This window comes from Phalacrocorax aristotelis, chromosome 3 (genome assembly GCF_949628215.1).
Source record: "Phalacrocorax aristotelis chromosome 3, bGulAri2.1, whole genome shotgun sequence".
Classification (NCBI taxonomy): Eukaryota; Metazoa; Chordata; class Aves; order Suliformes; family Phalacrocoracidae; genus Phalacrocorax; species Phalacrocorax aristotelis.
The window spans coordinates 33,849,072-33,875,262 of NC_134278.1; the positions used below are offsets into that span (position 1 = coordinate 33,849,072).

Genomic DNA, 26,191 nt, shown 5'->3' on the forward strand with positions numbered 1-26,191 from the left:
TGCATGCACACTCTTGCTGTCTAATGAGCTAACAATTGTGTCAGAGTCTATGAAGACATTTAAAAATGTGGGGGTGTGTGTGTGTTTCCTTTTAGTCTTGCTGTTTTTTTAAATACCTGTAATGATAATACCAGATAGACTAAAAATCTATTCTATTAGAACAGATAGTCTGATAAACTGAATCTCTGTTTTGTGAGCTGTACTAGATGAAGTAAGACATTTTGCAATCAAGGGAATTTTTCGTTAAAAGACTAGCATTTATTTTGTTGAAGATGCTGTTCCTACTATCCTACTGAGGGTTATCTGGTTTTATCATAATGCATGTTTGTGCCACTGTTGGAATAACTAGCTTTGGGTTGTTGTTTTTAATTAATTAAAATTTTAATAAGTATTTTATTATCCTTCTTAAATAGAAGAAATATAAGTGATCTTTTGATAAAGGCACAATCCAGGTTCAGGGAAAAGAACTGGATGTCTTCTCAGGGTGGTTTGGTCAAGCAGTGCAGAAGTGGTATTGGAAGTTCTGAGGTAGTCTTCAGACCTAAACAGATAGTCTGTTCTAAGGTGTTTTAAATAAATCTTAATTATGTTAAATATGCAAAATGCCTAAAATTTTCATCATGCCATGTAAGCCATGTACTTCTTCCCCAGGCCAGAGAGTAACAGAGCTTGGTACCAGAGCTTTGTCTTGTTGCAGTTTCTTCCCTGAAGTGATCGTTTTTTCTGTTCCTTTCAGTTTTAAGTGTTGCATAATTTTTCAACTGTTGCACCATTCCTGTGTTAACGCAAAATAATTTAAGCATATTTTTCATTTGAACTTTTGTTATCCTTCTTATCCTCTTTACAATTTCGCCTATTCTTTTACTTTTTTCCAGGTAAACTAAAAGATTTTCTTTACCATTTTCCTTATTAGTTGCCAGCTTTGTTTCCTCTCATCTCTATTTTTATTTCTGCCAATATTCCTACCTCTTGTATATTATTCATGCGTTTTGCCTTTTGTATTCTTCTGCCTCAAATCTCCTTTTGTCTTTGTCTCAATTTTTTCTTAAATACTCACACACTTTAGAGTCCTGATTAACATTTTATTTTTCTCTGGTGATTTACTCCTGTACATAAGGCTGTCTTGTACTGTATCTAGACTTGAAACATGGAGTCTCACTTTACTGTGTGTGCTCCTGTTTATCTGTGTATCTGGAATTAAAAAAAATATTTTAAAAACCTAAGAAGCACCGTTTATGTACACCGCTTAACTGCGATTGCCAGGGACACATGTTTAAATTTGTTTAGTTATTATTTACAGCTATAACTCAAAGAGATGGTAAATGATCCTTTCTGCGTAGTACAAAATATGATACTTTTGCATTCTTTTCATTGGTGCATTTAGTTCTCTATTAGTAGGTTTCTTTAGGTCTTACCATACATCTCTGGTAAGTAGTTGTTGTGGGTGTAGCTAAAACTATGCACAGTAAATGCTGAATGTATTTGCAGGATAATGTTGAGTTGTGTTACCTGAGAAAAATTAATTAAAGGGAAATGCCCTGTCAGTTTTCTGCGGTGGCGGAGGTTGGGAGTTAGCTGGGCAGGACTCTGCCACCTGAGGTACAAGCCCCATTTATAGTCCAGTACTGGCTTGTCCTGACAGTGATCCACATCAACAAAAACAACCTGACCCACCCCACCAACTGCATCAACACCAGCAACAAGCGTTGGTCGTGTTGTTGGTGTTTATTCAGAGGAGAGCAAGGGGCTGGGCTGAGAGGGGATTGCTACAGGTAGGACTGACATATGTTGGCAGCACATTTTGGAGAAGCTCGCATAGCATGTGCCTGTAGGATGCTTGGCTCTAGCCAGTGCAGTCAGTGCTTGGAAAAGCATGTTATGGGTCCTGTCATGAGCACCAACCTCAACAGCTTAGAGGAGAGCAGGGGATTGTACCTGCTCTGTGATCGCGAGCATGCTTTTCAGGGTCTGAAGTGTAGCTGCACTGACTCTTCTTGTTGTCTTCAACTAGGTTATGTGGGTATGCAATTTATGTCGAAAGCAACAAGAAATCCTAACAAAATCCGGAGCGTGGTTTTTTGGAAGTGGACCACAACCCTCACCCAGCCAGGACGGAGCACTGAGTGATACGGCAACTGGTGGAAGCTCAGATGCACCGAGAGAAAAGAAAGCAAGACTTCAAGAGCGATCGAGATCACAGACTCCCTTAAGTACAGCAACTGCCTCGCCACAGGAAATCTCTTCTTCCAAAGTGCAGTCTGACCGGAGGAAAGGAGCAGAAGTATCACAGCCAGCTATGGGCCTGGACGAAAAGCAAGCTTCATCAAGGTCTAGAAGTGAACCTCCAAGAGAGAGGTAATGGTTTCTGTCTTGATAGAGCCTCACAATTATAAATGCTAGTTCAGTAACGTTACACGAGGCTGTCAGCTGGGCTTTGTGTGTGTCTAGAACTGTGTAAAAACAAAGAATAAGTTGATTTACTGACCAGGGAAGGATAAATGTTCACTAGCAAATACATTATCTGATTTGGTATGTGCAACAAAAATGAGGACAAAAACTAATAATTGTACTTTAGGGATATTTCCGTGTACTTCAATGCATTTTGGTGAATGCTTTTAATATAGAATTGCAGGTTACTTTTAAAATTTAAATTTGGCAGGTGTTTTAGAGTTATTAAACAAAGAACAAGCCTATTACTAGAATTTACAAAAATACACCCCACCCCCCCAAAAAACCCCCAAACCCCAACCAACCAACCAACCAAAAAAACCCACTCTGTGGAGTTCTGTCAGGTGTCCTTATGTGTTATCTTTTTATCAATTGTTGTATTATTTTTAATAATAAAAGAGGAACTGTTAAAAGATCTCATTTACACCTGCAAAGTAAACTTTCGTGAAGAACAGCAATAGCACCATCTTGAATTCAGAGCAAATTGTATGCAAGAATAAAGCTAACTGGAAGCAAACTATTATGTTTTAAGTGAGTGAATGAATAAATTCCTGAGCTGCATTCAGGGTGATGAACGGGTTGAGGAGTAGCAAATCAGAGCTTAATGTGATGAAGCAGTTGCTGTTCTTTTGGCCGCTGCCCGGCAGATGGCAGAGAAGTTGAGGAGGGAGCCTGTGGCAACAAAACAAGAGCCTTCCATAGAAGATCCTCCCTTGGCCAGAATGGTTGTTGGGTTTTTTTTCATAGCTATTGAAGTTGAAAATGGATGATGAACAGTAACTTACTGTGTGGGTGAGGTCTGTCTGGGTTTAACTGTACCAAAACTGAGATTAGTGTTATGTATACATATGATGTAAATGAACACATATAAATGAACTTCCCCTAGTTCTGTTGACTTTTTTCCCCCAGCACTGGGAAGGCCCCCAGAGCAGTCATCACTCAGCTGAAGGACACTTTTAGGGCAGCAAAATGCTTTCTATTTCTGCTTTGCTGTCCAAAAGTGAGATGGTTATATTAATCATACAATAGGAATGTTCTCTATTTGTCATCGAGACTTTCAAATGAAGTCCTAGAGTTCTGAATGGAAAGCATCTTTGGAAAGCTCAGGTCCCATATATTGCCAAAATCTCAGGAGGAACAGTAGATAGAGAAAAAGGAAACAGAAGCTTAACTTGGATCATATCCAACTTTGCCTGTCCTGTAGGATGCATCTGCGAAAATCTGTGATATGTAATCTGAAGACATGTCAGTTGTGGAAGGGAAGATTCAGTGCCACAAAACAAAGTCCTGGTGACTTTGTCCTGGTGCAGGTTCATCTCAAATCCAGTGTGTAGCTGTGTTCAGCCTTCTTCAAAATCAAAGGACTCGTATGTGAACTGGTAAACAAAAGGGCAACTGGTATAATGAGGGAAATAAAAATATCCAGTGTAAGAGGATTTTATGATTCTTTGGCTTGCTTGTTCTCCCAAAGCAGAAGATGAAAGAGGAGAGAGCATAATTTTCATTCAGCTTCATTATTCATTGTTTTGTACGTTGGCTGTATAGAGAAATAAATTACATTTTTCATCCTCTTTTATTACCAGAGAAAGGAATGCCATTAATTTATCCCAAGGAGTCAATTTGCTTTTCTTTATATGTTTATGCAATGGGCACTTCTTTTTAGAGCTTTAATAAGATAAAACAAACTAGGCCAAATATTTTTGTTTCTGGATATATTCTCTTCTGCATTTTTTTTTAATACCCATATTACTTTTGTCTGTAATATCCTTGTGGGAGATACTCCATTTGGTGGTGTTTATTTATACTGTCAGGGTGCTTGAAGTGAATTGTGTATGTGGTTAGTCTGTAACCCTCATGACTGCTGCCAGAAAAATGGAGAACGTAGTCCAATACTCTCTCATAGTGCTGCAGTTACTACAAAGTTGACTTTGTGTCTTCCTGCTTATGTGGGTAAATTATTTTTATCTGCATTTGTCCATGTTAATGTTTTCTGTGATTTTACTAAATTTGACCATCCGTAATTTATGTTTTTGTGGACTCTGGAAGTTGTTTGCTCTTGGAAAATAAATGTACCACTGGAAGGTTTAACAGATTTAATTCATGCTAATGGATCCGGTACATTTTGCCATAGCTTATCCTGGTTTATAATCTATTCACCGTGACAGTGTACACCAGTATTTTTATTTTACATTCAATTCTCCGAATTATTGTACTCCTTTTCATTGTAGGAAGAAGACAATATCTGTTTCAGACCAGAATGGCAAAGGTTTAAAGAGCGAGCGAAAGCGTGCGCCAAAATCCTCGCTTCAGAAAGAAGGACCAGCAGATGACAGGGAGCGTAAAGAACGGCATGAAGGTAGAAGGCTGGAGAAAGGCAAGTCACAGGAGTACCCAGACTTGCCAGAGAAACTTGAGGAAGGCAAAGTGCCTGATGATGAAAAACAAAGGAAGGAAGATGAATATCATACCCGTTACAGGAGTGACCCGAATCTGGCAAGATATCCTGTAAAACCACATCCTGAGGAACAGCAGATGCGCATGCATGCCAAAGTTTCTAAAGCACGGCACGAGAGAAGGCACAGTGATGTAGCTTTGCCACATACAGAAATGGAGGAAGCGGAGGTACCTGAGAATAAATTAGGAAAACGCTCACAATTACAGGGAACTCAGGACAGAAAATCTCTTGTGGAAACTCAGAGGTCGTACTCTATAGACAGAACAGGTGATGTAAGAATTTCTGTTTCTAAACAATTAACTAATCATAGCCCACCAACTCCCAGGCATAGTCCAGTTCCTATAGAACACATAGAGTACAAGAACCACGATTCCTTTAAAAAACAGAGCCGCCTTGATCCTAGCTCTGCTATTCTCATGCGAAAAGCAAAGCGGGAGAAAATGGAGACCATGCTAAGGAATGATTCCCTTAGCTCTGACCAGTCGGAATCAGTGCGGCCATCCCCTCCAAAGCCTCATAGAGCAAAAAGAGGCGGAAAGAAAAGGCAGATGTCAGTTAGTAGCTCAGAGGAAGAAGGGGCATCAACACCAGAATATACTAGCTGTGAAGATGTGGAGATAGAAAGTGAAAGTGTCAGTGAAAAAGGTAAGGACCTTTATGTATATTATGCACATGGCCATGGTTTGGGGAAAAAAAAAAATCTGTATTTTACTCTCTCTTTTGCCTCTTTTTTAAACATACACGTTTGTTTTTCCCCTTACCTTTCTTTTTTTTTTTCCTTCCAACTGAGAAGTGTCTTGTACCTGTTTACATTTGGTTTGCAATGTTTCCTTTTGCATTCTTAGGTGAGGTGGTTACAGGTAGCATCAGCTGATGAGTTTCCTTCTCATTCTCTTGTCTCTTTCAACTAGAACTGACAGAATTGAAGGGTTTTACTTTATTCTCTCGATGGTATCTGTACTCCTTTGGTCATTACATCATCCTTTTGTCTGAATGCAGGATAATTTTCTGTGAATGAATTGAAATTGGAAGTGAGTTCTGTAACCATCTGAGAAGACCATTAGATAGCGTCATAATCTCACCGACACCTCAGTCTTAAGATATGCAAAATTTTACAACATTTAATAAAATATCAAGGATCTGCCAGAGTTCATTATTATCAAGGACAGGATATGGGGCAAGGGCAGTGTTACGCAGGAAAGAAATGAGAATTGCCTAACTTATCTAGATGAATTTGCTCCCAGGCTTACAACTATGTTTAAAATCTGTTATTTCAGTTTGTCTTCATCTGTTGATGGTAACACTCATCAGTGAGGAATAAGTGTAGTACACTCTGTGCTTCTGGCTGAAGAAGTTAATCAATTTAATGAATGGTGAACAGATAAAATAAGCATCATCAGAAAAGACTGTGGTAGAACCAACCAACTCTCTTATAACTGATTTGTCTTTAAGTGACAATACAGTGAGCTGAAGGCTTTTTGTATCTTTGGAAGTAGCTTTTAGCTCTTTAATTATCTGTGTTTGTAACTTGAAAGTTTTCTGCTGGTGTTCATACTCAAAATGCCAATGGCTTGTCTCCATTGCTTTTTAGTTCCTGGCACTCTGTTCTGACATGATTCATGTATGCTGATCTGTCTGTCTTTATCTGATGTTGTGGTCTCCTGACATCCTGTAAAGCTACAGGTATACATATTAAAAAAAGACAACATTTCTCTCCTATCCCATCTGAATAGCTGCTTGTTTTAACTCTCTAAGTGTGATCTTTTCCATTCAACATATGGAAGCTTGCTGTTCTGCTCATTTTTAAGGAAGGATGATGATCATGCCCCTAAAATCTTAATCCAGATTCCACTTAGACATAAAAAACCCTAACTTTTTTGACTGTGGGTGTGGTCAAACACTGGAACATATCACACAGAGATGTTGTACAGTCTCCATCCTTGGAGATGCTAAAAAGCCAAATGGAGAAGGCCCTGAGCAATCTGCTGTAGCTGACCCTGCTTTTGAGCAGTGGGGTTTGAACTAGGTTACCTACAGAAGTCCCTCCAGTCTCAACTATTCTGTCTTTCTAAGGGAACACATCTCTTTCCCTTATTTTGTGGCAGTGTTTTATGCTGAAAATTGGATTTGTGTCATTTTCCCTGACTTCCTCTGTTGGTAGTAGCAGTCTGTAATACAGCATTTCCTTTTCATCTTTGTTATTATCTTTCATTTACGTGCATCAGTTTAAGGTTGCTTATGAAGTAGAAAGGATTTCCTGTATTCAGTGAGGGGTATCCTTATAAAGTGGAAGGTCATTGATGTCAAAGTCAAGTCCAGGCTGAAAGTCATTGATACGGATATCAATATGTTGATAAAGGTTGCTTCATGATGGTCCTTTGTAAGTTAAAACTTTTGATGGCTGCTTTCAGGCTCACAACACTGATCTCGGCTTTTGACTAGTTTCCCATTGTATTGTTAAGTCATTAAGGGTTAGACTTCTTTCCTTCAGTGTTATGAATCCCAGAGGGTTTCAAATGTCTCTAAATACTTATGTTCTCAATAACTAAATCAAGTTCTTGGTTACCTCCAAGAGAGATATTTAAGCTCCCCCTTTTGACAGCAGAGGCCTTGGTCTGTATCATATCACAGTGCTATCTCACTGTATTTGAATAAATATTATAAATAGGAATATGTTAGGGACCTGTCTGACCACTGCCAACTCAATACTTGGTTAACATTCTTGAGCATTCCTTGAGTCCTTCTCTCTACTTGTCAGTAAGCTATCACCGTGTTATTAATCAGAATATATATATATAAATGTATATATGTGTATATATGATTTGTGTGTGTGTACGGGGGTATGCAATAAATTAGTTACAGAAATATATTTATTAATTTAATAGTTGAGAGATGCAGCTGTTAATGTGTTTTCTTTTTTACCTGGTCTTGATATGACTTTTAAAATCCTTGTCATGGGAAAAAAGTGGAAAGCCTTTGAAGATGGGGTTATAGTACAGAAAAAGAGCTAGGAAATGTGAATACAAATGGAGGAGCAGAAGCATTTTTGGTAGTAATTTATCCAATTATTTTTAGAATTAAATTTTCATCAGTACTTGAAAAAATCTGCAGCATTTAATAAGAATAGATGGAAAGGCAGGAAATTTTATTACCTAAGGAAATCTTTTAGAAATCCTTCAATATTCTAAAAGAAAAAAATGCCATGGTAAAAGGGTCTAGTGTTAAAAAATGGATAAAAATAATTTTAAAATTCCCCTATTGTAATTAAGGTCAGAATCCTGTTCTTTGCTCTTCAGCAGCATTGTTACAAACAGAATTTCACCCACCATTCCTTCAGTGCTTTGCGTGTAATTTGGAGAGATACTGCACAGGTCCCTAGTTGTAGTGCTTTAGTTTATAAGCCCAGGAGGGTCTGGAATCCATCCTCTCTTATATAAATATTGCAGTCAGAAATCTGGTGCCAAAGTAATAGAAATGGAACTAGAAAGATAGAATTATTGCAAATAAAATCTTTAACTTCGAACAGCTTTACAAAGAAAAACCAAGATCTTAAAATGTTAATATTTGGTGAGTACTAATATAAAGGAATCAGCAACTGAGTAATAAAGATGTACTATTTAAAATTCTGTGTTGAACAAATAAAATAGAAGTTTTCTATGGAAAACAGCTTACAGAGATGTTTAGAAGTAAATAATGCCCCATAGGAATGAAAGGTATAGGTAGAGTGGATGAGCCTGTATTGAAAATTAATAGCCAAAAATTACATATGAAGTAGATGCTGTACAAAAGTTACTTTTTAACATTTGCATTTCCTAGAAACACTGTTTAGGATTGCATTACCCTGTCTTCTGAGCACACAACACCCTCTAAAAGTGATATTCTTAAATACAAAGCAAGCTAATTTAGCTAGTACATCTCCTGCTGTTTACTGTAACCTTTTAATGTGTCTTTCTTCAAAATGATTAACAAAATAATTCACAAGCATTGGAGACACTTTCTTTCCAAAAAATAAATGTCTTTTGCAGTCCACTGGGATTTTGCCTCTTTGGTGGAGGACCTAAAGATTTATGTCAAGTTGTTTCCATGTTGGAGTAAATCTAGAGAAAGAACTGTGTAGCGGTATCCAAAAAGGCCACCTCAAATTTATTTAAAAAAAAATCTGCACCTTTTGCAGGACACTATTACTGATTGCTGATAATCTTTTTCATCCTATTATGCAGGTATGCCTATTAATACATTAGTATGTAGGACTCCTTATTCTGAAATACATAATAGTTGAACATTAGGCACACTTAGTCTCCAGTGATGACACTGTCATGGCAAGGCAAAAGGAATCCTCTTAGAAGGCACAGATTGCATTCATATTGCTCCAAAGACTTGCTAGAATAACACAAACTGGACTATGACACATGAAATCCAGACGTCATTTTAAAACTGAGAACAGCTTCTGCCTACTGCCATCCAATGAAGAATGCAAATTAGAACTTCTTTAAAGTTTAAACCCAAGAATTTGTGTAGAACTGGCAGATTTGTTTCCAGATGAATCACACAGAATCACAGAATCACAGGTTGGAAGGGACCTCAGGGATCATCTAGTCCAACCTTTCTGGGAAGAGCACAGTCTAGACAAGATGGCCCAGCACCCTGGCCAGATGACTCTTGAAGGTGTCCAATGTGGCCGAGCCAACCACTTCCCTGGGGAGATTATTCTGATGGTTGACTGTTCTCACTGTGAAAAATTTCCCTCTCATGTCCAATCAGAATCTCCCCAAGAGCAACTTGTGTCCATTCCCCCTTGTCCTCTCCATGTGACTCTGTGTAAAAAGGGAGTCTCCATATTCTTTGTAGCTACCCCTTAAGTACTGGGACATGGTGATGAGATCCCCTCTGAGCCTCCTTTTCTCAAGGCTGAACAAACCCAGTTCTCCCAGCCTATCCTCGTATGGCAGCCTTCCCAGCCCTCTGATCATCTTGGTGGCCCTTCTCTGGACCCCTTCCAGCCTGTCCACATCCTTTTTATATAGTGGGGACCAGCACTGTACACAGGACTCCAGGTGTGGCCTGACAAGTGCTGAGTCGAGTGGGATGATGACTTCTTTCTCTCTGCTGGCGATGCCCTTTTTGATGCAACCCAGCATCCTGTTGGCCTTCTTGGCCACAGCAGCACACTGTTCGCTCACGTTGAGCTTCCTGTCCACCAGGACCCCCAGGTCCTTTTCCACAGAGCTGCTCTCCAGCCAGGTGGATCCCAGTCTGTGCTGTACTCCTGGATTATGTTTTCCCAGGTGCAAGACCTTACACTTGTCCTTGTTGAACTTCATAAGGTTCTTGTTAGCCCAATCTTCCAGCCCATCCAGATCTTCCTGCAGAGCAGCTCTCCCTTCTGGAGTGTCTACTTCCCCACTCAACTTGGTGTCATCTGCAAACTTCATCAGGCTACACTTGATCCCGTTATCCAGATCACTTATGAAGATGTTGAATAACATTGGGCCCAATATTGATCCCTGGGGGACCCCACTTGTGACAGGTTGCCAGTTTGAAAAGGAGCTATTTACCACTATGCTTTGGGTGCGGCCTGTCAGCCAATTCCCCACCCACTGCACAGACCACTCGTCTAGGCCATAACACATTAATTTCTCCAGGAGGAGACTGTGGGGGACTGTATCCAAAGCCTTGGAGAAGTCCAGGTAGACAATGTTCACCGCCTCCCCCATGTCAACCAGGCAAGTCACTTTGTCATGAGGTTGTACGTAACTTCTGTTATCCCATGATAGGTACAAGAGATATTCTAGACTTCTGTCATGCAGTCTTTGAAACTGGAAGATAAAATATAGTTGGAAATTGGAGCAATGTAAGGAGGTACTGGGACCTGCTCATGTACTTTCATGTAAATAGATGTGCTAATGGTTTTACATTTTGCTTACTCATTGTTCATATTTGCCTAAATGTGTATTTTGTTCACACTGTTTAGGCTTGAAAATCTGCCTAATACTCTCATATTGTCAGCAAAATGGTAAAAAGCTAAGTAAAACTCACTTTTTTTACTTGCTCATGGCTTTAATTGGGAGTGAAGAGAGTGATAGATTTGGAGTTGTGTTTGAAAAAAACGTTCTGAGATTAAATTCTAGTCACTTTCATGAAGATATGATTGTTTCATTCATAATGCCTTTCTTACGGTACCAGTAGGAACAGAGCAACCCAATTTCATTTCATTCTTATGACATTACCCTTCTGGTTAGAAAGTGTTAGGGGCAGGGATCTTGCTGGGATCTTGGTGTATTGTGCAGGTGTGAGGCAGGATGATTGTGACAAGGATGAGGGGTCCTGAAGGTCAGAAGGAGAAAGGGCCGCTGTCGTTTGCAGACAAATGTGTTGGTGCTGGCTCAGCTCCATGACAAGAGGATTTGACCCTTTCCTCCATCCTCCTCTGGTGTTTCAAGTGCTGCTTTGGGTACTTGTGCGCTCCTGGGGGAAGGAGAGCATAAATTAAATCCTTGCCCCAGTGATTTCTTCCAAATTCTGTAGTATTGTTGGCAAGAAAGGTAGCTTGTGGGCTAAGACAGAAACCACACGCACGCAGCAGGGTGTATAAGTGGACCGAAAGAAAACATCAGGAAAAGGCTATAGAGAAGAAGAAACTGTTTTTAAATTTTTTTAGCTAAGCTTTTTCACTGAGGTATTTTAAATCTGGAGTGTAGGCAAGTTAGGTTGTACTGGAACATCTACTAGCATGTTTTAACATCTGTTCACATGGAGAGTTGGGCATGGAGTTTTAAAAAGAGCTGGATATTTTTAAAATGTGACTGAGCTTTAGCTTAGTGTAAAATAAAATACCTTTGCTATGAAGATTGTTAGCTCTTAGAAATTAGTTTCTTTTTATCTTCTAGTCCTTGTGCAATAATTTAGATCTACATCTGATTCAGATTTTAATGAAAATATAAACTAAAATGGCTCTCGTTTCAGAATTTTGGTCAGTGCTTACATTATTCAATGGTGTCAATATTCAGTGTTTTTGAGTAGCTGAAATTATTTACAGTGCTCATGGAGTTGTAAATAAGTGCTTGTTAACTTAGTGTTGGGCAGTAAGAAATCTTTTTTGTGTTTATGAAATTACTGAAAGTGCATACATGCATATACAAATTAAATAAGCTGAGCATGAGTGGGAAAAAAGTCATACTGTTGCCAAGAAATCCAACACTTCACAGAGATACATAACCAGATAAATGGGGATGTCACAGAAGATACGTGGCTCAATTCTCCTTTAAAATCCTAATAAATAATAAATAAATAATAAATAAATAATTCTCTCGTTTACCTTAAGAAGGTTGTGAATGTGCTGAAGGAAGTTCACAGAAGAGCTGTGAGATTGACCAAGGTCTATAAAACATGATATATTAAGGAAAGGTGGGATGAAAGGTGGGTTGAACAGTCCAGAAAAGAAAGGGGAAAAAACCTAAAAAACCCAACAAAAAAACCCAAACAAACAAAAGCAAGCAGGGAGGAAGGACTGGGCTTTAGATAGGAAAGAAGAAACTGTAGGGGGAAAGAGACTGAGTGAGTGTTTCTCTCTTCCCCTGGAGGGTTAGGGAGTTTGAAGCTCCGTGCTAGAAACCATGTCATCTCAGAGGTCAGGTAAGCAGAGTTAAAGGTAATTGTAATAATGATTTCTTACTCAGTTGAAATAGAGGATTCCTGTAAATAAAAAAATCAATTTCGTCATAGCCTGCACTGGAATTGTATGTTAGAAATACTGCTGTTGTTCCTGTGGAGGGCTCTGGGCCAAGGTAGAGAAATCTGAGGCTAAATCCCCAGTACTCTGGACTGTAGCTTATCCTTTTTTGTCACCCTTTAGTTAATGATATTTGATAGCCAATTCCAGTACAAAATTGTGACAATCTGGTTTTTGAAAAGGAAAAAAGAAATGTATGTTTTGACATATTAAGAGACATGGAAGAAAAAGATGTCACAAACTGTTAAATCTTGAGTTCTTTCTTACATCTCTGGCAGTTGGCAAGGCATTATGTATCGTTACTATTAATGTGCTCTGCCTTCCATGTTGCTTGATTTTTCACATATTCATTATTTTATTAATTGTTTTTTCTTTGTCGCTTACCTTTCTCTTGCACATCCAATTCATAAAACAGCAATGAATTTGTCCTAATAGTAATTTGTAATAAGTACTGTCATTACGAAAAGGGGGATACTAAAGCATGGAGGAATAGGATCATAAGTTCAAAAAGACTTTGAACAACACCTGACAAGCAGGGTAGCTTTAATTTCAGGAGCAGTGAGAGAGTTTGGACCTGTAGAGAAACTCAGGACTTCTCTAGATTTCTCCATGAAGGACCAATTCTCAAGAACATTAATGTCAGGTTTTTTCCATACAGAAATCACTGGTGGTAGCAGGTGAGAGGAGAGCAGTGGGAGCTGCAGGTCATGGAGCACTTTTTAAGGGTCTAAGAGGGAGCTGAGAGCTTTTGAAAAACTTGCCCTAATTTTAGCTGCTGAGCATTTTTCAAAATGCAGCCATGCAGTGAACTGGAGTTAAAACTCAGCTAGCTTGAAACGTGGCATGGTGTTACAGCCAGAGGATGATCCTTTCCCCTACTCTGTCCTGCTATTGTTTTGTATATGCCTATATTTTTTGTATACCATAAAAGTTATGTGAACTGCTACTCAGGATTTACTATTATTCTTTTGATCTGAGAGCTTGGAGGAAAAGGTGAACTGTGAAGGATTAACCGAACTGTGTTTGGTAAAGCTGCGTAACGGTGGATGGTCTGTGCAACATATTGAAGGATGAATTTAGGTCTTGGGACTGAAATCCAAACCTTTTGCTTTTTTCCACCTGTATGGGGAAGTTGCCTCTGTTTGGGTGGAAAATGAAAGCCTGTGAAAGAAAAAGGTAAATTAAATATTGGCTTATTTTAGAATAATATGTACTTTTTTATTAATTTCAGAGTTTATTTTAGTTAATTATAGAGTTACCTAGGAACAAACAAGCATCTGAATTTCTGAAAAAAATCCTTCTGTTTCCTTTTCTTAGTTCCAGGGGTTCAGTGTATTCATTCTGATCATCCTAAATCATATTGAGTCCAAACACAGGGGTTATACCATATGGTGTAAAATACTGGATATTATTGGTTAGTATTTTGTGTTACTATCTGATACCTTTGATACCTTTTTTTTTTTGCTTTTAATAATGCACGTCATTACCGTAACACACAGGAACCATTCCAGTTTTTTTTCTTCAGCACAACTTTGAGTAGACAGGCTGGCCTATTGGAGCTTTCTAAAATCACTGTGCTGATAAATGGCATCTGGGAAAAACTTGATTGTGTCAGAAGGAAGGTTAATAATTATGAAATGTCTGTGTTTCCTTTGACTAAATATGCATGGTTTCATCCTGTTCCTGTCCATTCTGAATGGTCCCCTGAAAATGTGTTTTCCCATATTTGCTCATGTGTTTTTGCATTGCTCTAACGCTTTCTTCTTTCCTTTCTGCTTCTGTACAATATATGAACTTCACAGTCAGGGACTCCCCACCTAGACTTTGGAATCACTGAATTTGGTTCTTGTCTCCATTTCACCTGTGATACCAAGCACAAGAGTTGCATTTTCAAAGGTGCACATCTCATACAGTTTCATTGGCTATACTTACTGTCCTAGTGAATTAAAGAGCCATTCTTTGACATCTTTGGCCAAGTAATGAAACACAGCGCACTTCCGTAGGATGAAGCATTTGCATTCCTCAAGAGAAAGGCTGCATGGAAGCTGCATAGGTTTTGTTCTTGGCCTGTCTCCTGCCTAGAAGTAAATGGGAGAGTGCTAACTGATGCAGGGCACCACTGTTCCAGGGATAACTCTAATGACAGAGCAAGAAAGACAATCCACTTCGCACTGTCTAATACACTGGTATAAATGTAGTCACTGTTTGTTATTTGTTTGTCTGCCTGTTTTCTTCCCTTGCCTTTAAATTGCAAGTTCATTGGAGCCTGGGCTCTCTTTTTATGTTTGTACGGTGCCTAACTTGGACAGATTTCAGTCCATGACTGAGACTCCAACTTGCCTTGATGATCATAAAATAGTATTCTTATTTAATGCAAGGACATAGTATTATTATTAGTTACCTTTTTCTTCCATTTATTGGCATCCAGCAGAATTCCAGATTACTGTCAGGTGTCCTCTGGCATGGTTGTATTCTCTTGTGGCTAACTGCAGGTTGCCTGCTGCAGTTGAGCCTAGATTCCTGTTCTCACTACCTATTAATTTGCTGTTAATCAGCTAAATTACCCTTTTGTTTGCCTGCTTGCTTTTCCTATCAGGTAGCAAAGTGATTTATGTATGTATACTGCTACTCCTTATAAAGATGTTGTGGAGGTATTTCTTTCATATGAAAAGACCAGATTTCCAGATCTTACAGTTTTTAAGACCTAAACCTAATGGTTCTGATAACTGACCACGTTGCTGTTCTGGTCCAATTAGAGGACTCTTAAAAGGGCTTTTGTTTTGGCTTGCCCCTCATCTTGAAGACATGTAAGGACAGGACAGAGTTTTATAGTTTTATTTTCATGTTGATAGTTGTTTTTGGCTTTTCTTCATAAATTTGCTGTGAGAATAGAAAGTTTGCAAGCAGGATACACAAAATGTGATGCAACAATGATTATTTGTTGGCTAATGCACATAGAGAGCTAGGACCTACATGGTGCTAGCCTGTTAATAAGTTCACTGCCTCCCTCTGCAGACACCCAACTGCTCTAAATGTTAAGAGTTGAATTGGTTACTCTTTGAGGTGCTCCAACACTTGCAATCTCAGTATTTGTACATGTTTAGCTTCTTAAAAATATCTTTCTGTTATGTATGAGTCCCTCAGCTCATTCCCTTGACTGACTGCAAAAATAGTATATGAAAAACTTTCTAATTGTTAAACACTTCCAACTGTAGAGCTATTTTGTCAGAGAGTGTCTCAGAAATGCTTTGATGTTATACAGTAAATGCATACCTACAGCAATACTTTCTAGATATACAGTGTTAAATATTTTATTACACTTTCTTTCCAGCCATGAAGCAACTTCTAATAATACATTTTATTTAGAATTTCCTTCCTGTCTGTAAACATGACCTTTTCTATTTTAGAAAGCAAATATCAGCATTCTTTACTTTGTGACCTGTGCCTTTGCTGTACCTTAAATGCAAATTGGACCAAGTCTAGCTTGGTCTGTTGAGCAAGCTGAGAAATGTGGAGGGCAGCGTGGCTCATCTAAACTTCCCAGATCCAAATATGGCCTTTGAAGGGAAGGTGGGCTGTTTTGGAACATCAGACTGAAAAAGGTGTTTAACTTTGATATGTGTTGTATGCTTCACCTCGGCCACAGGTAGCATGGGACTATTTTGCAATTCTAAATGCAGGTCTGTAAGAATTTAAGCATATAATTAATTTTCATTACAAAGAGGTTTTGATTGCACATAGGGTTGTAACTTGGTATGTCTTTCGTGTTAGTTGTGGGAGCTATGTGTGGTGGAGGAGTACGTGAAACGGTTATATTCCTTGGCTACCTCTCAGTCATATGTGTAAGTTAAAACAAAATGTTTTCAGACATGTAGCAAGGGAAAATGAAGCACATCACATGTTTGTCTGATTTTTAACTCACATGTATTTTATGATTTAATTGTATACATTAATTTCTAGAATTTGAAGTTCCAGTTTTTGAAACCTAGTCCTTGATTTGGTAATTCTTTCATCTGCAATATAAGCTTAAATTCTAATTAGTTATTCTCAAAATTATTGTTGAAAAAATATTCTATTTAACACAACTTGGTGATGTTATTATACTGCTTTTCTAAAGGATCTAAGTTCTTGGAATATTTTAGAATTGCCGTGGAATAGCCTTGGGCAGACTTGAGGGCACACACTTCTTTTTCTCTCTAAAAGTCAGTGGGTCTATAGCTTTGTTTAGGACTTGTCCTTCACGGAGTAGAATTAGCTTTCTGAATCACACCTAAGCTTTGTTATTTACTTCTTATAGGTAAGAGTCAGTTCATATGTTTTAATGGTTTGCTGCTTCTTAACTGGGTTCTTTTACTAAAAACATAAGATACCTTTTCACTGGAAATGTAAACTCAAATAGAAATATAACTTCACTGTAAATTCAAATGAATGATTTCTAAAGCTTTTCCATTCTTATTAAAGTTGATTAACTAAACAGAATAAATAAGCTAATAATTAAAAATGTAAAAATATTTACCTGCTTTTATGGATCTAATGATATTAAATGTTCATGAAATTTTATTTAACTTTTTGGTATTATTTTTGTGTTTTGCTATTAAAAGAACTTGGTGCTATGAATTTATTTTGCTCTCGTGCTCAGCAAGCACCACACGTGGCACTTTTTAACCCATTAGGCCACATGTTCTTAGCCATTAAAATTGTGCTTAATGAGCCGCTAGATGGAGCAGTCAAATCTCATTTTTATCTGTCACACTCTGTTTATGCAAGACAATTTCTTTCTTAGCAAAGCGAGAGTCTGGAAGTGCAGGCACACCTTCCTACTCGAACTGGTAATTTAAAACTCTTTATCAGATCTCATCTCCATGTGCATTTTTCCGTAGGTGGATTTACATTGTCCTATGGGTTCAGTGTCAGACACAGTGTATGAAATATATTCTGGATATGGAAATTACACTGAGAATTATAGCTCTACGGAAGCAGTTATTCATTACATGGGTTGAGTCCTATCCTCAGAAAAAAATAAACATAGCAAGAAAAAGGTGCTCTTTTTTGAGGATCATGAGCAAATTTTCCAGAATTTTGGGAAGCTTAGAGATACACATTTACAGAGGACTCTCTATGTTTGTGCTTAAGAGATCTTGCTGAACCTTCTGGTGAAGTCACGTGTTTTCTTCCTACTTCCCCAAAGCACATTTCCTTCCAACCTAATTTTTTCTGTGACCTAATGCATAAGAAACACCTGTTTAATGAGAGCACACTGTGTTACCTGCTTCAGGAACACTGCAGTGAGGTAGGTTCAGGAGCAGAAAGAAAAGATAGAATAATTTATGTGAATGCTTTCATATTCTTTGTTTTATTGTAGTTTCATAACATTAGTAAGATGAGGTTTTTATTCGGGGGGGGGGTACATGCTTGTGAATATATACATAGACATTTATAGGAATTAGAATGTGTGTGTGCTATTAGAAGGCATGTGCGCCTTCCAGTACCTCTGTTGCATTTAGATACTTCAGGTGACATGAGGTGTACTTGTACGGCACCACCCCAGAGTGGTGTTAGAGGCAGTGCATAGAACTATGCGTGACTATAGAATTCTGCAGGCTTTTGTTTTATTCTTTGCCTTTGTAAGGAATTTCAAAGTCAGACTGTTCTGCATTAAAGATTATCAGCAGGTGTCACAAGAGAAGAAATGCGGTTCTGAAGCAGCTGGCTACAGTCCTTGGAGTGCCTCAGCCCTGCTCCTGCATCTCAGGTGGGAATTGCAAATCCTGGCACTCAGGTCCTGTGAGTTTTGGGTAGGAGTGACAGATAGCTTTGCAGAGCGGGGAGCTCATGCTGCGCAAAGCTGCGGTCCCCAGCTGACTCGCTTTAAGCTGTGTGCAGTTATTCATACAGGTCTCACCTGAATTGTGAGATAAGCAAAAACCTGTGCTCACCCAGTGAATAATAATCAGTGCCATGAGCTGAGGGCTAGTGAACAGCCAGTTTTTTCTAACTCCCCGAAGTCCTGGGTCACTCAGGTATAATGCACATTCTTGCCTGTCAGGCTCTGGAGCTCTACCACAGCAAATTGGTGTAAGTTTACATCAAAACACATGGGATGCCAAGTTAATTTGGTATTCTGTACAGGGTCAGATTTTACTTAAAATGTAGTATAAAAGTGTGCTGGTTTTGGCTGGGAAAGAGTTACTTCTCTTCACTGCAGCACCTGTAGTAGTCAGGGACCTTTCCAGCTTCCCATGCACTTACAGATAAAAGTGACCCTCACAAAAGCAACTCACAGATACAAATTTAAACAGATTTAGATTCTCAAAACGTTCTGGTGTTTCCTGTTTCTGCCAGTTTTTATGTAACACACTGAACCTTGTCAACATACCCAGGTCGGTTCAGTTATCTCCCATGGGGCAGGTGTTCTGGCTTTGCCAGTAGTGGAGTCGTCACTGTCTTTAAGGAGAGGCTGTCTGTTGAGGGCAAAACAGCCCCCTGGGAATGGGAATTGAACTGAATGCTTAGGAATAAATCCATTTGTGCTGCTACATACTCTTCCACAGACAAGTTGCTCTGAAATCAGTTATGCAGAAAGTTGATTAATCTGTTCCTGTTACCAGGTTTTAAATCTCACTGCTGAGGAAGTTTTAGGGAATGGCTATTTCTACAAGCCACTGAAAGGAGATATTTAGGAACATGTTAACTTTTGCCAGTGAGCAGATTTTTCTTTTTTTTTTTTTTTAAACAAACAAATGTACCATTTACATTTTGACTTTTCAAATGTTTCCTTTAAATTCTAATCTATAGGCATCCTTTTCTTTTTTTTTCCAAAAAAAAAAAAAAGATACAAAACCAAATAATGATATGAACTTAAGGAGTGTTGTCAGACATCAGTTATCTGTGCTATGGTGGACCTAATCTTACTTTGACCTAGAAAATTATTATAAGGATTAGGAATGAATTTTCTGGCGATGCTTAAACAAACAACATGGTCAATGTTAAACGCTGCTTTAGTTGTGTGGTTTTATTTTTTTTGTTTGGATGGTATATAACATTTTTGAAGTAATAGAAAATGCTATTTAATAGAGGTTAACTTTTGAAATGGTCAATACATATGGTACTGCTGCTCTAATTTCTTGGTTTAAATCTGAAATTTTTAGAATTAAAGGATCTGGGAGGAATCTGACTTGTAGGAGGAACTAGAAATTAAACCACATCTATGCAGACTTAGGTGGTAAGGAAAGGAAAAGGCAGGAATGTGAATTAAACTGTCAAAGGTGTCCTGAACTAGAGAAATAGAATGAACTAGTGACACATAGATGTCTATCACCCTTGGCTGTATAACCTTTTAGCCACAGCCTGTACATGAATCAGTTCAGGATATGCATTGTCTTTTGTTTTGTAATGAAGAGGAGAAAAAAAAACTTTTGGAGGGAAAAAAAGAATTGTTTTAAGGAATTTTGATAAGGTGGTGTGGCCGACTTAAATAAGAAGCTGTAATGACACTGTCACTATAGGTTGAATCTCCTGTATTTTGCTGTAGCCCAGGTTTGCAGATGATACCTTTTGCTTGGCTTCTCTTTAGGCAGGAAATCTCGGGTGCAGGTGAGATGTCTGTGGTCTTTTCCTACAGGTAGTAACATCAAATTGATTTGAGCAATTCAGTTCTCTGAGTTCAAGCCTGTACCTGAGCATGGCTATCAAAGGTAGTGCTGTCATACCACCACTTCATCCCAGCTTAGCCTGCATCAGACAGGGAAGAGACTTTGAATATGGGTCTTCCACATCCACCATGCTGTAGGGCATGAGAGTTGGGAGAAATCTGTCTCTATGGAGACATTAACACAACAACTAGAAGTAGTAGTTAAAGTTGGGAGCAGAAAGAATGTTTTGATACTTTTGGTTAGTAAATTGAAAAGTCAGTGTCTGCATATCAGTTACCATTTCACTGAAAGCACCTGCTTTGGCTAGCAATTGAATGGCTGAGCAAATTGTTTGAATTAGGGTTCAGTTAAGACCATCTTTGGCTCTTAAAAAAAGTCACCCAACAGATATTTTATAGATATTCTAAGTTATTTTGTTAAGTACTGCTCTTATCACAAAGAAAAGTGTTCAAAAAAATTTCTCTTCATACAAAAGTCAGTTCATTGTCCTGTGATGTCAGAGGAATTCCAGAAGTCATCTGTAAATGTGACAGCGCAACACTGATGTTCTCTGTCTTGATTTCAGTAGATCCTCCTCAGTCAAGACCAATTATCAAAATGATCAACCTGAGGAGATGTCAGCTTTTTTAATAGCTAGTTATTTAGCTATTAAATTTCATATTTAATAGCTAGTTTTAACTATTAAAGTTAATAATTTTGTTTTTCAAGTAACTAGATTAGTAGTTTTAGTAACTACTAATAGTTTAAGTATTTAACAGTAACTAAGACAAATGCATTGAAAAAATACTGGATCATGAAGGTTGGATAGCAAAGATCTCAGCCACTACATCTATGGGATTGAAGGCCTAACATAGGTTTCTAATGTGAGCATTCTTCTTTCTCTGTCATTATCATCTTCCTCAGATAAGTCAAGACCAATCGAGTAAATCAGAGGTGGAGGATGGGGAAACAGAATATTGGTGGCAGCAGTGTAGTAAACAATCGGCAATGGAACTTGGAGACTATGGATACAGGAGCAATAGATAGCAGGGTGTTTCTTTACTGCCTCTTGCATACCTGTGTGCCTGAAGGGGTTTCTATCATCTGGTTGTGCAGCAATGCTCTTCTGTCTTCCAGCAGCCTTCCAGTCTGCTGCAAAATGGCAGGTGGTGTCCCATAAAACTCCCCTAAAGGAGCTTTAGGAACAATGTGGTAAAGCCACTTGCCTGGGATGCCAGTGGGAGGCACACCATAGCCTGCTCCCAACGTGTGCATTTACATTGTGTTTTTCAGACAGATGCCAAGTTACTTCCCTTCTAGTTTGAGTTCATTGGCTCTGATCAAGGTTTGAGCTAAAAGCTGTGGAGTAACGACAGCATGACATTGATTTAGCCCAAGGTAAATAAAAGGCCAAACTTATTAGCTCCAGCATATGTCTCTGTTGATGTGACCACATCATTTCTGCCTTGGTGTTTTTGTTTTTTGCCAGCTGGCCAACACATAAACAGAATATGCCATGCCTGCATGGAAAGGAACGTTGATGAGCTCTAACAAATTTGATGAGTGTTGGAGGGCAGACATTCCTTTTAGGAGCTATGTGTCCTTTTCACCACAGTCATCTCAGTTCTTAACCTCTGATTTTTCTCAGTAGTTATGAGAAATGACATGCTATGTCAATCTGTTGGAAAGAAAACCACTTCTGTGTGTGTGACTATATGTATCTGTATATTTACATATAGAAGTCTTTGTCTTGTAAATGGTAAGTGATCAACAGTTGTCTTTGCAAAGTTGTAAGCATTTTGCCAAAGAATCTGAAAAATGCTCAGTCCTCTTCACTGGGCAATACTTTGCTGAAGAGAAGATGCACTTAATGTTGTACAAATGCACAGAGAACAGAAGTGTTTTAATTAGCCCAGTGTCAGCCAAACTCTGCACTTAAGCCCATCAGAAGCAAGTATGTTTTCTTTACTGAGTTTAATTGTGGATGCATAGCCAAAGGCTATATCCAAGTTTTCTCTGATCCCAGGAAAGCATTTTGTGGTCTGGAGTGCTGCTGGCCGAGCAGAGGAAAGCCTTGATTCCTCCCCATAAATCTTTGTTCTTATACTTTTTTACATATCTAGCATCTGTGCCCCCTGTGTACCTGCTCAAGCAGGGGGGTTGGATGAGATGATCTCCAGAGGTCCCTTCCAACCCCTGCCATTCTGTGATTCTGTTATGTACCACCAGGTGAACTTCAATCCTTTGACCATGACTAGAGTCAAGTGGTTATGTCAGTTTTCCACCCACCTCGTAGTTCACTAATCAATCCATATCTCTCCAATTCAGCTACAAAGATATTGTGGGAGACTTGATTTAAAGCCTTGCTACAGTTATGTTAAACAACATGCTCTCCCCTTGTCGGCAAATCCAGAAATCCTATTGGTCAGGCATTATTTGCCTTTGGTAAAGCTATGCCTGTGGTTTGCCGTCACCTTCTTGGTGTTCATGTGCTCAGGACTGCCTTCCAGAAGGATTTGTTCCATAACCTGCCAGGGACTCAGGTTAGCCTTCCCAGTCTGTAGTTTCCCAGGTCCTTTTTCTTGCCCTCCTTGAAGAGAGGTGTGACGTTTGCCTTGTCCAGTCACTGTGAATCTCCCACAATAGCCAGGACTTTTCAAAGTGGATCACACAGGGCTGCAGTACAAAATGTCACATACAATACCTGATATTGTATCTAAGACTCCTGCAACTGTCTTAGAATCTCTTCTTTATTGTAACTTGGCTTTGAGGCCTGGAGACCACAACATGGATCTTCTCTGTTGCTTCTCTCATTTCCTAAACTAAATTCCCACTTAAAGCATATGTTTTTTTCCTTTAATTGCTCTTTCTGTGCTACTGAATTAAGCTTGGGACAATTCTCTAGATTTTTTCTTTCAAAAGAAGTGATGTAAAATTTTTGGTTTAGAGGAAAGCTGCATTTTCACCCAGGCATAAAACTGAATAGTTTGTTTAATGCTTGGAATTTAAAACTTGACTTGGAATCTTGAAACTTGGCAACTGGTAGGGTTGGATATTTGTGTGGGATTGTTCAATCTCATTCTTTTCTAATGATCTTAGAATGTGTCATAAATGCACGAGGATCATACATGGATTAAGATCTAGAACAACTGTTAGCAGGAAGATTATGAAGGAGCTAAAATATGGTGGTCAAAATTCAAGTATCAAATGCACAGTGTAACGTGCCTCAGAGGACAGTGGCAGTAAAATAACTTGCAAGGGTAAAAACCTCCTGAGATTGCATAGGCAATGTTACCCAAAGCAAAGGTTGAAAGTGTGCTATAACTTAATTATGTATTTTTACTAGGACAATGGAATGGTAACCCGATTTCCAGTTAGTTTCCAGTAGCTTTGCTACTATTAATAGATACAAAAGCAATTAAAGCATCTATCAGTGTTTGATCCTCAGACTGTCAGATGGGCCTTCGGGGTGCCAAAACTCTGATCAGAAAGGCTCTGATTTGGGCTGGGGAGAATGAAAACCACCCTTTGGAGTGTGCAGTGCGCACTTCTGATCTCAGAATGCTCTTCTGCTGCTCCTCTCTTCCCTTACTTTTCATCAAATATTCGCATAAACCTCTGCCATGTAAACCTGAAGCTGTTAGACTGGGCTGCTTAGGCAGGGCTTGGGCAGATCTCATGGCTAGGGAGAGCGGTGGGTAAAATTGGTGTTGAGGACTGCCTGATGTAGGGATGGAGAAGCAGAGAGAGGTTGTGCATATCTGGCACAATGGGAGACAGCGAGAACTTCAACAACACCGTGGGGCACAAACAAGCTTTCTAGATACATTTGGGAGAACAGTTTATTAGTTTTTTCCACAAACGCATGCTGTGGGAATGACAGGAACATTTTAAAAAAAGTCAGCAGACAAGCCCCTTACAGTGCAGTCTCATTTAGAAGTTCTGAGTTTGTAGGGAATAAATATTTTTCATATGTTGAGTTGGGTTGTGGCAAAATCCTCTGCCTTGTTTAGTATGTGCTGCAAGGGGAGGAGAGCATTCAGGATCCAGAGGAGGTATGTTCTGAAAATGAAGCAAAGTGCTCGATGCCAACCCTGGCAGAACAGGAGGAAGTCCTCCAAGGAGAAGTGCAGAAGGGTCAGTGGGAGAGTGGGTGCGCTGTGGAAGCATGGGGCATTTGGCATAGTCTGTATTTTGTCTCTCTTGCAAGAAATGTTCTCCAGCTTAAGAGAAAGCTGGGTGTTTGCTCCCTGGTCAGTAAATGTCCAAATGATCACTGTCTCTTGGAGTGTGTGAAACCTGCACATTGTCCTCCTCTAAAGAATCATCTCCTAACGAGGACATGTCAGTGGAAAAAGCAGGTGTAACAGCGGTGTTGTCTTTCTGCTAATACTGTGCTCCTGGGGACACTGAAAGTCAGCGGTGAGCTGGGATGTCAGCCATGGCTTTTGCCGTTCTCTGACAGGTGACATTGTGTGTGAAAGGCAGCATACAGTACCTTGGGTTTGATGATGTGATCCAGAATTACAGGGAAACAACTTGATTAAAAGTATATTTTCATCATTACTAATAGCTCTCTATATTATTAAAGATGAAAGAACTGTAAGCTCTCATTAGCTTAATTATCTATATTTTATCCCTTATAAGCTTCTCTTTGAATGGAAATTTAAGTAGATTAGTTCATCATGCTTTGTTTTCTCACATTTTAGTTTGCAAACAGGCAGGATTTTTGTATTTTTAAAGTCCTGCAGTATCTAGATATGCTGCAGAGAAACATGTATTTTTACAGAGGAAAGCTCTCTCTGCCAAAGAAATTGTTTTATTGTCATATGGTTGGATATGGTAAAATTAGATTAAATTCTTTAGCAAATTTTATTAGCTGTAATTCTCTAATCATCTGGCTTTCCCAAATATGCTGGTGCACAGGTTCTGCTTTTCTGCTTTAGCTTGAATATGTAATTTGGAATACAAAATTTTATTTCCAGTTTTTAATTTAGAATATATTTTTCTTATATAAAATGACATTTCCATGCACACATTTATTATGCAAGAAAAGTATTAAATCACCCCATTAATTTGTAAAAAATGGTGAATTTTTTTAAGGGCCATTGTGTTTTCAGTGTGCTAGAAGTAAATCTACAGCTTGGGAAGTTTTACATAACTTAAAACAGCCACATTTGGTTTACACAATTGCTTCATTTATGCAGCTCATTAAAACTTGTTCAGTGCACCACTGCTGAATATAAATAACAACTGCAGCAGTAGTATTGATTATTTAGGTACCTGAGTTTGTGTCTACTGTTGGCTTTAAAGCGCTAAGAAACTTCTTTCCTGTTCTATCTGGAGAGCTTTTTTTCCCCATCTTGTTTCCTGAGGATTAGTAATTCTGGATTCCTAAAATCATTAACTCCTTCTAGAGACTGAAACTCCTTGTCATTGCAGTGAGCGTGTATGAACTAGTGCAGTAATCGATGCTTGCACTACACTGCAGAGATTTGTTTTGATGACAAGAGCTCTTGTATAGCCCTGTTTGGTGTCACCGGTGTTGAATGTTTGACGCTGCAGAATAATTTGGCTTAGAATCAGGACGCAAGGACCTTAGGGACTTCTTTTGTATCACCTCCTTCACACTGAAGTGGATTTTTGCTCGCGTTATGTTCTTGCTACAGTTGCAGGCTGGAATTTAGCAACCTACTAGATGCCAGTTGTGCTTTTTTAACCACTCTCTTGCTGATGCTGCTATGTTTGCTGGGTTTCTTCAGATTCTGCTCCATACATTGCATTCAGGGACAGGTAAACAAGTGGCTATACAGTGCTGAGGTTTTAGATATATTTTTGTATTTTGTATTTTTTACGTATATCTTTTTATAAACAGATTTCTTTAACGGTACAGTTTGAGTAGAAACGTGTCCTCTGAATGGAAAGTAT

At 38.8% G+C, this 26,191-nt stretch overlaps 1 protein-coding gene across 3 annotated transcripts in view; it reads left to right on the top strand.

Moving 5' to 3' along the window:
* RIMS1 (regulating synaptic membrane exocytosis 1) overlaps positions 1-26,191 on the top strand; it is a 354,476-nt gene that overhangs the window by 155,210 nt on the left and 173,075 nt on the right. For all 3 annotated transcript variants that reach the window (XM_075087080.1, XM_075087081.1, XM_075087082.1), the window contains exons 3-4: positions 2,012-2,355; positions 4,677-5,548. In XM_075087080.1, the coding sequence (XP_074943181.1) occupies positions 2,012-2,355; positions 4,677-5,548 (1,216 nt within the window). The remainder of the gene's footprint in view (positions 1-2,011; positions 2,356-4,676; positions 5,549-26,191) is intronic.